We start from the raw sequence: 12045 nt of genomic DNA, 5'->3' as shown, positions 1-12045 counted from the left end.
GCAGGGAATGGAATTAGACGTGGGGTGCTTCAAATGAACAGACCCAGCAAATTCAACCAAGTGGAAATAGACAACATCAGAAGCCTGTTACAGGACATGTAAGATTATGAAATAACTTGCATAATGCAATACTTGTATTTTTTAACAAAAATGTAAGTATTTACAAAATAAGATCCAAGTTTTTTAAACATCAAGCAAATCATTCTGCAAAGAGACCGCATTCGTTTTATTTTTATTTTTGTTTCTTTTTCAAAGTTTTTTATTGAGTTCTTGATTATTTTTTTTTTAATTTTAAACCATGTCATACATTTCCCATACTGATATCGCATGATCCATAATAATATAGGCAGAGGGAGTTTACTAATGGTGGGGATGGGTCACATCCACCATTGCTGTTTTCAGCCAGACAGTTCCACCTGGAGCTCCTTGTTTCTACGGACCTCTGCAGCATGCCTCTCCTGGAAAACAAGAAGGGAAAAATCAAACCTCTTTCTCATTCCACCAGCCCAGGGAGCCTCCTGATGACAACCTCTTTAGGTTGGGCATTTGGTGCTTCCACAACGAGTCTTTCACAGTATAACCATCTTTAAAGGAGCGTCATCATCCACCAGACCAGCTGAGGAATGTTCATTGTTTGCATCCTACTTACTCTCTGGAGCTCTCTGGAGTCTTTTATCCTATATGGCCTTTCTTTTAGTCCTCAGCACCTCACAGGGTTTCATTTTCAAGGCCCACACAGAGAAGTGCTTCTTGAAGCATAAAATGTGCCAAGTGCTCACATTTGCCCTGTGAATTCCTAGATGTTAAACTAATTATAGGGAAGAATGAAGGGGCTTGGATGAATTGCTTGCACATTGAATGCAGAACTGTTAGTTACTGTGTCATCTGTAGCATTTAGGAATCATAAATAAAAGTTCAGTGATCTAGTTCCACCAAGATGGGTCAATCAGAGCACCTCAAGCATCCCCTTAGAATGCTGAAGCTAGCTGTCTTCTCTATTCTTTCTCTGGCTATGATGGAGATGGGATGTAGTTACCAAAAGCCAAAGCTAGAGACTTCTGTCCACCTTCAGCCATGCCATCTTCTCTTTTACAAAAGCAGGCTTAAATAATTTAGCCTTATTTAATCCACTGTATATTCAGATACTTCTGTGGAAAAGGGACTGTGGCCAGAAACAACTGTAAAATGAACATAGAAATGTTCTATTTGGAGTGTTTATAAACCTATTATTTTTGGCAGCATCTAGGTTTTAGGGCTTTTGGTTTATGCCTCTCTTCTTTATAGTGTTAAACTATCAGACTTTTACTTCTTGAGTCTGATCACTGAAGATAAACCCCACATAGCCAAATGACAAGCACAGGGTAACTACAGAAGCAAACATCCGTCTCTAGCTGACTTCAGATTTAAGGCATGCCATGCGTTAGAGATTATCTAAAGGCCAAAAAATCACTTAAGTCAACAGTTATCTTTTTATTGTCTGAGTTGACCTATGTGTCACAGGCCGAGACAGCTTATTGCATCAAGTGATTCTGTAAATCACGATTTCTTATAAGATCCATAAATCTGAAGGCTCGATTTAGATGGGACTTGTTCCTTCCTCCTCAGGGTGCCTTTGGTTAGTGCAGCTGTTGAAGATTTGGACTGAGGTATCTCACTTCTTTGTCTGCATATTTAGGGTAAACTGCTGTGATGGCAAATTGTATAATCATGCAATTTCTAATTTGTCTGTATAAATGTTTCCAAATAATTTATTGTCATCTTTGGTCAGGAGTCTCCTTTGGATTTCATTAACATATGCCATCATATTTTTGTGGAACCAGGGCTTAACAGTTTGTTAATACTATCTTAGGACAGAAAGATGCTTCGTCTGTCTTTCCCATTTCTTTTTGGATCTCAAGGAAGGTTAGTTGGATTTTCCTTTTGTTTTATAAACTTTGGGATATGTGCCTGCAGACTAATATAGTGCAAAAATGTCAGGCAGTCCGGATTCAGTTCCTAAGCTTGAGGATTATCCCATTGCATACTCTTTTGCAACATAATACTTTGGTTTCTGTTCCTCTTGCTCTGTGAGACTTCTGTCTCCACCAAAGAGGCAGAGGTGTTTATGGGGAAGATCTCATTGAAAACCACGGGGAGCTATTTTCTTTCTGTTAGTCAATCTACTATCACATTATAAAGTTCATGATTGAGAGAAAAAAGAACTAAGCAATTTTTCTCTTAGCACCTCCAAATCTTTTTTAGCATATCTCTTGTATGGAAGGGTTATTTTAGAGAAAGGGAAACTCAATCCTATATGGTGGAGTTTGTGATTTGCATGTTTCCTCTGGCTGTACCACGGATTTCCAAAAGAAAATATGGTCTCTTTTAGTTCTAAGACTTATGGAGGAAAAGGCCTCATTTAATGTATAGGAAAGATTTATTTTCCCCTGTATGTTTCCATATTTTTCCTCTAAGAAACCAAGAACTACTGACACAGGAAACTGTTTGATTTAATCAATGACTTTTTTTAAGAGCCAAAATCTAAACACAAGTGATCTTTCATTTGTTCACAGAAATTCTTTAAAAACTAGGAAATCAACCTTTCCATTAAGGAACTAGAGCATCTCTCAGCCTCTTCTGTGAGGAAAGTCTGAGAGAGCTGGCACTGTTCAGCCTGGAGAAGAAAAGGCTCAGGGAGATCTTATCAATGTGTATAAATTCCCAAACTGAGTGTACAAAAGACCAAGCTCTTTTCAGTGGTGCCCAGTGACAGTGCCAGAGGCAACAGGCAAAAACTGAAGCACAGGACCTTCTGAACATCAGGAAACATTGTGTGGGTGACCCAGCACTGGCAAAGGTGTCCCAGGGAGACTGTGGAGTCTCCATCCTTGAAGTTATTCAAAAGCCATCTGGACATGATCCTGGCCTTCCTTGAGCAAGAGAATTGGACTAGATGACCTCCAGAGGTCCCTTCCTGACTCAAATATTCTGTGATTGTGTGATTACACAAATTTGGTCTTTTTCAAAAGTGAGTGGGGGCTCTGATTAAAAAATTTCTCAAGTGTAGCAACTGCGGGAAGAGTTGCCCACAGAATCTCTTCAAAATATTGATTAGATCTTCCTCTCTGGTCTAAGGTGAGGAGTGATGGTGTGCTTACCTTTTCTTGGAGACGTTCAATAAGAGCAGCTAGATTAGCTTCACGGTTTTCTTTGATCTGTTCCATTTTCAGTATCAGCTTTTCCTCTGCCATTTTGCTGAAGTTGTTGTTCTCCTCCAAAGCCTTTTGAAGGACTTCTCTCTCATGCTCTCTCTTCTCTGCCAGATGTTTCAGCACCTGGGCTTCCTGGGACTGGAAACAGGGAGACATGCAGTTGAAATGAAATATTCATGTTGAGCAAAAAACCCAACCCAAAGGGCAACAGTTCATTCAGTTTGGAAGCTGTGTTAAGATTTGTTGTTACATGGACTGTTTGGAAAGATCACTTCTCTGTATAAACCAGATTAGCTTTAATAACAGGGGCTTAGAAGCTCTAGCTAAAATGTGCCCTAGGCAGCAGCAGAGAGGTGTCTAAAGCGCAAGAAATATTTCTGTATGTTGCTGCCCTGGGTTGTCTGGGTTACTGTGGTGGTTGCTCAACCTCCGACAGCTGCAGTCTGCTAGCTATGAGCATTTTGTTTGTAGAGATAGGTGGTTGGGGGCTGAAGGTACTTCGAGTATTAAAAAGGGGTTTGCTGCTACAGCAGAAGTGTGGTTTTCACCCAGGTTGGACCATCTGTTAATGAGCTTGAGCAGTCAATAGCAAGCTTTGAAGTTTGCTGTTGTGAAAGACAACCGGCATCAATTCCATGTTTTTTTTCCTCATTATACTTACCTTTGGCTTCAGTTCACTGATCAGGAAGGGGGAAAAATGTTTTATTCCATAGAAAATATAAAAAACCCCGATTCTAAGTTAAAAATCCAAATTCTGCATGGAAGATGAAAACTGCAGGTAAGAATTAAGTGGATACAGGCTGTGCACAATACTGTGTCATTTTTCTTTGTAAACACATTGCTCATTGTTATTTATTTTACATCAAATTGCTACCATGCAAACATTAATCCTAGGAGAGAAGCCAAAGAATTTGCAACACTGGGAGCATCCTCTAGGCAAGTCTGCTCTACAGACAATATGTTTCAGAGGGCTTATCTGGAAATAGTAAACAACATTGTACGCTGTTGGATCACATAAATTGGAGAGAGCACAAGAAGAAAACAGAAAACAGGAAATGAGATATGGCTCTGGGAAGATAAGTGTGTATTTCAGCACAGAGCACAATGCACTGTTGCCATTGTTATCTGTAAAAATGAATTAGTTTGAGGTCTAAATTAAAGGCTTTAACTAATAATTACAATGACTGGTAATGAATCATATTAAATTCTATAACGTGGCCTCAAATGAAGTTGAAAAAGCTGCCATTCTTCTACATGAGTGAGATCCAACTAGAAGGAGGAGACAAGTAAGAAGACAAGGTAAGATATACATAAAGCCAAATGCACTGATGAGACAAATTAAGCAGATTCTAGAAAAGACTGCAAAAACCCAGGCAGAAGATCTTGCAGCAAAACACCGGAGTGAAACATATCTGTCTTTGCAAGGTTGTAGTGAATTGCCTGAGATCAGAGGACAAGGCTACTCTCATCCACCTTGGCCACAATGTATTTGCTGTCATCTCCTGCTTGATTGCAGCTAAGGGCCCTGGAGTACCTACTGATGGGGATGGTCTCCTGGAGTGGTACCTTACACAGACTCTTCCTTGCTTTTACCCTCATTATAGCATATGATGAACAGAGACTAATAGAGCAAGCATTTTTCAGATCTTTAACTCAGGAAAAATAACTGTGCAGGCCAAAGGAAATGGAAAATCACCAGCACAGCAAAGAGCAGAAGAGCATTGCTGGTAGAGGATGAAAGAAGGATGAGCCAAAGAAAGGAAGCTGGGCAAAGAAGGACTTTTGTAGACTAATTGGAAAATAATGAAAGCCCCGTATGTTTAACAAAAACACAAATAATTTTAATAATATTATAATAAAAATAGGTTATTTTAAACCAAAATATTTAATTTCAGATACTTACTAAGCATTTAACATTTATTTAACTATAATCTATTTCAAAATGTTAAAAAGCTATTCTAGATGATGTGGTACAACATAAAACTGAAAGAATTGAACATATTCATCTTGCTTTATCATATTTGGACCAGCATGAGTGGCTCAGTTTGACCAGTGTTTGTGAAGTTATTCTATGGTTTCTGTTTCATCACTTGTTCAATGACAACTTATTATCAAATTTGGAAAAGTTATTAACTTAAACTTTGGTTGCTGATACAACTTTTGTGAACCCTTTGCTTCAGTGAAAAGCACCTTTGATAACCTAAGAATCTATTTCCCTTCCTATTTGGAGTTCAGACAGAAAAGAGACTATCGATACCAGTAGCAATGTCCTTTTCTAGGAAATATTTAGGAATTCACTTGCTAATTTGAATGGCTAACATTTCATGCTGTTTAAAAATGTACATATAGTGTGTTATAAACCCAAGAATTCTTCGATCTGTAAACCAGACATTTCCAAGGACATAACCAGGGCCCATGGAGATGCTATAATAAAAAGTAGGATTTGGATTGTGCCTATAAACTATATTTTTTGAAAGAACATTGGCTTTCAGTTGGAGATAACAAAATGCCTTTGAGACTTTGGGGCACTTGCTCATTTTTCAGGATTTATTTTCTTCCATTCAAACCCCTTGCCTTCTGGAACTCCTTCTTGCTATCATAAATACAGGAGAATAGTGAAAAATAACATTTTCATATCAAAGTAAACGCTGTTCTGGAGGCTATGCTGGCAGACAGCACATTCAAAAGTAATTTGTTCACTAGTGCATGATAATGAAGAAAATCCTTATACTCTAATTCAGTATTTACTGGATGCAAATGGCATTGGCAGCAGTAAGAGTCTGAATGAAAACTAAACCAGGCCTCAGGAATGTCTGCACATCCAGAGAGTGCTTTTCCTTTACAATATTCCTCAGATGACATTACTATTTCTCACTCAGATAGTCCAAGGTACCCAGGACAGATTCAAAATACAGGGACACCTCTCCCTGCCATGAAGCATCCATGGGATAGAGTGTCATTTAGACTGATGTCCCTCTTCTCATGCTGCTGTACCACCGCTGTGAGTCTGCCCATTTCCCTGATGTTCAGCCCCTTTCTGAAATACCCTTACAAAAATTTTGGAAGGTGGTCTGTATGTTTGTGCACTGGAGTGCCAAATGATTTTCTGTTCCCAACACATTTGGCAAAAGAACTTGGCCACCATCTCTGTTCAAAGTCCACTACACATCCAGAAATGGCTGCATAAAAGGCCCCAGATACCCAGTGGGGCTGGGATTGACAGATTCCCTTTGTTGTTTGTGTTGGCTTTTAAATGCTGTGTTTGGACTCCCACAGTCTTGATAGAGGATTCCAACAGACACAAGAATTTTTTTTGTTCCAAGCTCATTTTCAACATCATTTTGTCTGAGGTGCTGGAAAGGATAATTTCAGGTCGTTGATAGTTCATGTTCTAACACACTTGAAAATGGCTTATGGTAAGTGGTTTTTGTACAGCTGTTGTGAGAAAATGAGGAAAAAAGGCTGGAAATGGGATGAAAGGTAAAGAAGATTAATAAGGAGTTGCCAAGTACGAAAGGGTGGAGAAGAAAAAAAATCAATATTCAAGGGCGAAATATCCAGAAGACTTCTTAAATATAACAAGGCATAATCAATGCAGTTATGGCTGCAGTATCTTAAGTTAGGGGTAGAGGAAGAAAAACGTTGCAAAATATTTCTGATATAGATACCTTTGCCCTCAGAAATGTACTGCTGTGCTAAAAAATTGGGTAATGCAGGCAAACTCCTATTTGTGTCATATTTCTAAAGGATCAGTGCATCCCCAGTTTTCAGAGACGAGTGCTTCAAAAAGAAATCCACCTCTCATACTTAGCCAGCAGATATTGGCAACTAAAGACTCACTTCATGAGTTCAAAATTATTTATGGAAACTGGCTTTGGAGATACATAATTTTTGTATTTATTACTCACAGGAAGAAAATTCTACTTATCTGAGTAACTGGTTGTTTATTTTCTCACACTTATTAATTTTTTTTACATATATACAAAAATACAGAAGCCATTTATGCAGAGAGAAAATTAAGCAGCAAATCACCTCAGATAACTTCTTTTAAACTGTGAATTTTAGCTTGAATACATTCACCTTAGTTACTAGGACTCTTAGTTACTAGGAAGGGAAACTACGAGTCATGAGAGCTTCATTTCGTAACACATTCATTCACTGGCTAGATTTTTAAAAATTAAATTAACCTTTGTATTCTTCAGTGTATTGTGTATTTACAAGATACTATTAATGGAGCACAATGTGAAGACAGGATTAAAAGCTCCTACTGCAATGTAAATGCCAAGGTGAAGCTTAGATATTTATTAATCAGAAGGTAAGGGTGAGCTGAATTAGTGATGTTTTCAAGAAAAGGAATCAAGGCTGGGATTTTCCCACATGAAATCAAGGGAATGGACTCAAGTTAGACCCCCTAATAGCACTGGCTTCTTTAAATATATATGGCTAGATCCTATTGCTCACTATTGCATCCATTATTTTTGTTACATTAGCACCTCCTAGAGAGGACTCACTGTCCCAGGCCATATGCAAATACACAGGGAGAGGCAGGTTCTCTCCCACAGCAGAGACACAAAACAGACATAAAAGAGACACTCCAAAGAATTCTGTTGCTGCATTTTTTTTTTTATTTTTTTTGTCCTTTCTGCCAGTGAAGCTTTGAGTCAGAGCTACTAAGAATACGAAGAAGAGGAAACAAAACTTAAGAGTCCATCCACAATGTAAGCAAACCCCCTCACTTTCTTTTCCTTAACTGGCAAAACAAATTCTTTTCTCAGGGTTGTGACCCATGGAAAGTGAAAAAACGTATTGGAGGGATGCATGAGGTACCACCTGAGTCCTCTGCTCAATGCTCCCTACCCTGCTTATGAGGTTCTTGCCCTGATGAAGTCTTAGACCTGGCCTTTTAAAGTTGATAAAGATGAATGCCAGTTTATCTTATGTTTCATTCGCAGCAAAGCACATGGCAGAGTGTGGGGAGAAGCTTTGCCAGCATTGGGATGTATGCTGCCTCTGCTCTGACAAAGACTTTTGTGCCTAACACCAAGCCCTCTCCTAGCTGATAGCAAACATCCTCCTGCAGCTGCATTACGTTTTTTGGATGAGGAGTTGTGGAGCAGCTTGTGGTTCTGGCTATCTTTGGTGAAGCATCAGGTATGGAAATGCAATGGTGTAAATCAAAATGGGGCAGAAATACCTGGTTCCGGTACTGATTCTACACATATTGTTGGGACCTTGGTGTGGAATAGCATCTCATGCTGTATTCCTTCTCCATACAAGCACAGCTGAGGGCCAGCAGAAACAGGAAGGGAGATGAGTAGATGGGCAAGACAGGAGGAAAATATCCGTGGGCACTGCCTGTCCTCCCGCCCAGCCTGCTGGCTTACACATTACAGGAAGCCAAGGAAGGAAATAAGAATGAGTTGGAAGAACAAAGTAGGCTTCATTTTTTGCCAGGGAAGGTGCTGATTCCTTCTCTGCCTCTCCTCTTGCCTGGACTGTCAGTTTTGTTGGTCTCATGTGATTTCTAGGAGCCTTTCCCTCCCAGCAGCCTGCTGTACTGTGACATTTAATCATGGGTGGCCTCTTCAGTGCCAAATTAGAGGTGAATCAAGGAGCTGAAGGACTGCTTCTGGGCAGGCTGTGGGGCTGGCTCGAAGGTGCAGTGAGTTGGGTGCTGAAGCCTGATGCAGATTATGGCCATGATGTTGGCAGAGATGCCCTGGGCTGCTTGCCTGCCTGCCTGCTGCAGGGAGCACAGTGAGTGATGCCCAGGCCAGGCTGCACAGGGGGCTTATCTTGCAGCATTTCATAGTAATGGCATTAAAAACTCATCTAGTTATAAGTCTATATCCAAAAGCATGGAAGCTAAAAAATTGTTCTCCTACTTTCTTTGTGGCACTAGGCAATAGGGACAACCTGATTCAATTTCATCCCAATACAAAGTCATTAAGAGGATTTAATTACATATGATTTCTCTTCCATAACCCACAGTCTAGTAGAAATGTGCATCCCTTTGGTGTTTCATCTTTATGCCAGTAAGCTGAACATGGGCAATAAAGATACATAGCTCAACATGTGACTCTTGAAGGCTGCACATCAGGTGCAATCATAGCTAAAAATTCAAGGCCAGTGGATAAAAATTGAAAATGCTAATGGTTCCATAAGAAAAAAACTACTGCTGCTTGCAATGTCACTGTGCTCTAATTTCTTAAGTGGGAAGGATGAAAAGATCTTTCTGATTATCCACCAAGGTAGGAAAATATAGCACACATATGCCAAAAAAAATAATGGGATAATAATGACATGGTGTAAAGAGGATTCTATAAATGGAAAGGACGAATCTGTAACTAGCCCAAATAGGTGTCACTGTAGTGCAAAAGGAAAAAAATTGCTCCAAACTTTTGGTTTGGTCAGAGATTATGAGGCCACAGTGACTTCCAAGTGAGGTACAGAAAAAGCGGGAGAAAAGGAAAGAGGCCTATAAAACCCTATAAGGGAATAAATAAGAATGATAATCAGGAAAGAGCATTATCAGGAAACTTCTGTTGTACTGCTGTAGATGTTCTCAGCAGTTAGAAAATTCATTAATGAACTCTGCCTAATTAACAGAGCAGAACCTAATTCCTAAACAGTGTGAAATCAATTAGTATTTTTTCCAAAAAAGTAATTCTCATCCATTAGTTATACTTGATTTTAATTAGAACTGGGTTGGAAGGACATGATCTGCTATGGTCATGTCTAACAGCTGCTGTGCATAGATTGAAAAGTATGATAAAAAATGCCATGCTGGATGTCAGAAAATCTCTCTTGTTTGTCTAGCAGAAGAAAGTAGAAGATGCTTAGGAAAAGTATAGATGAAGTTGGGCAAATCTGCCTGGTCCTTTCCTTGCGATGTATCTATATAACTCTGTATCTCCCTAGCTTTCAGCAGTCATCAAGTTATGTATTTTCTGAGCCAGAGGCTGAATTCATAGAATCATTTCTTACAAGGTATTGCTCCATCAATTTTGCTATTATCTTTTTGAAAAAAATTAATATTTTAATAGTATCTAAGTAGTCTGTAGTAACAAATAGAATGAAAAGGTGATTCCCTCTCTCTGTTCTCTCTCATTGAGTGTTTCCCCCCTTTGGGTTTCATAAAACAGGAAATAATTCTTCATATTCATCTTTTCAGTGCCATTACCTGGACAGGCTGGACTGATGGGTTTATGAGGTTCAGTAAGGCCAAGTGCTGGGGTCTGCAGCTGGGTCACAACAACTCCATGAAATGCTACAGGCTTGGGGAAGAGTGGCTGGAAAAATGCCTGCTGGAAAAGGACCTGGGGGTATTGATTGACAGCTAGCTGAATGTGAGCCAGCAGCGTGCCCAGGTGGCCAAGAAGGTCAACCCAGGCCAGCATCAGAAATATTGGGGCCAGCAGAACCAGGAGGTGATTGTCTCCTTGCACTTGGCACTGGTGAGGCTTCACCTTGAATACTGTGTTCATTTCTGGGCCCCCGCAATACAAAAAGAACATTGAATTGCTGAAGTGTGTCCAGGGAAGGGCAATGAAGCTGGTGAAAGGTCTAGAGTACAAGTCATATGAGGACTGATGGAATGGGGATTGTTTAGTCTGGAGGAAAGGAGGCTGAGAGGAGGCCTTATTGCTCTCTGCAGCTACCTGAAAGGAGCTGGGTGTTGGTCCCTCTTCTCAAGCAACAAGTGATAGGATAAGATGGAACAGTCTTAAGTTTCACTGAGGGAGGTTTAGGTTGGATATTAGGCAAAAATTCATCACCAAAAGTGTTGTCAGGCACTGGAACAGGCTGCCCAGGGAAGTGGTTGAGTTACCGCCGGAGATATTTAAAAGATATGTGGATGTGGTGCTTAGAGACATGGTTTAATGGTGAACTTGGCAGTGCTGGATTAATGGTTGGACTCTGTGATCTTAAAGGTCTTTTCCAACCAAAGTGATTCTATGATTCATGACCTTGTAGACATCTATCTTATCTTCCACCTCTGGTCTCTTTCCAAGTTGACAAGTGGAATATTAATCTTCCTATGGAAGATTTTCTGTTACTCTGGTTGCTTTTTTATCCTCTGCAATATGCTCCTTTTCAGGCCAAAAATGAAGGCACCAGTTGAGTTGTGGGAGAACCAGGGATTTTATCAATGGGTAAACGAAGCAGTAATATTATCAGTGGGGTAATGAAGTTTTCTGCTCTGTTCTTTGATTCTTTCCTAGCAATTTCTGCTGCAATGCTACTGTGAGGATCTTGTCTACTAAAAATAACTCAGTTTTATGTTCATTCAAAATTAATATAGTACCAAGAGGAAGAAATGGCAGGTGTCTGTATTGCTATCACTGATCACCAATTTATTGCATAATGAGCTTTTCTTTAGGAAGAAATGAACAGTAATGAAATCAATGAAATGAAATCACTGGGACATTCAATATCTATTTTCCACTAAATATATGAATAATATCAGGCTTCTTAATTGCTTCCACTTCATTCTGTGTCTATATCTTTATTTTAGAATTAGTACTTGGTAGAAGCACTTCACAGGTCAGTCATCTGGGGGTATGAAAGCCCCTATTTCTGGGCAGGTGCTAATGCAAATTAATATTTCTTTCACATACAGTCATATCCTTTTACTGAAACAAATCCTTTGGCAGAAATATTTCTATGAAAGAAGCAAAGGTGCTAATATGTATGCATTAGAAGTAGGGTCTTGTATTAGCAAGGCAGAAGAAGTGGCAAATGTGGCAACACTTCAGTGTTCACCTAAATGAATTGTTCAAATTAGTAAGGTCCAGAATAGTCACTGCCAATCAAAACTGAGGGCCAGGTTTTAAGGACCTGTCAGTAATCC

At 39.6% G+C, this 12045-nt stretch overlaps 1 protein-coding gene across 1 annotated transcript in view; it reads right to left on the bottom strand.

The window, feature by feature from the left end:
- Positions 1–215: 215 nt before the first annotated feature.
- The window catches only part of STMN2 (stathmin 2), a 39696-nt gene continuing 27866 nt past the window's right edge, over positions 216–12045 (bottom strand). The window contains exons 4-5 of the mRNA XM_008493511.2: positions 3138–3329; positions 216–458 (exon numbers count right to left, since the gene is read on the bottom strand). Coding sequence (XP_008491733.1) covers positions 399–458; positions 3138–3329 — 252 coding nt within the window. The 3' untranslated portion in view covers positions 216–398. The remainder of the gene's footprint in view (positions 459–3137; positions 3330–12045) is intronic.

Source organism: Calypte anna, chromosome 2 (genome assembly GCF_003957555.1).
Source record: "Calypte anna isolate BGI_N300 chromosome 2, bCalAnn1_v1.p, whole genome shotgun sequence".
In the NCBI taxonomy this organism is placed as follows: Eukaryota; Metazoa; Chordata; class Aves; order Apodiformes; family Trochilidae; genus Calypte; species Calypte anna.
Note: the sequence above shows the minus strand (reverse complement) of the source record. Positions and strands in the feature narration are given on the sequence as shown.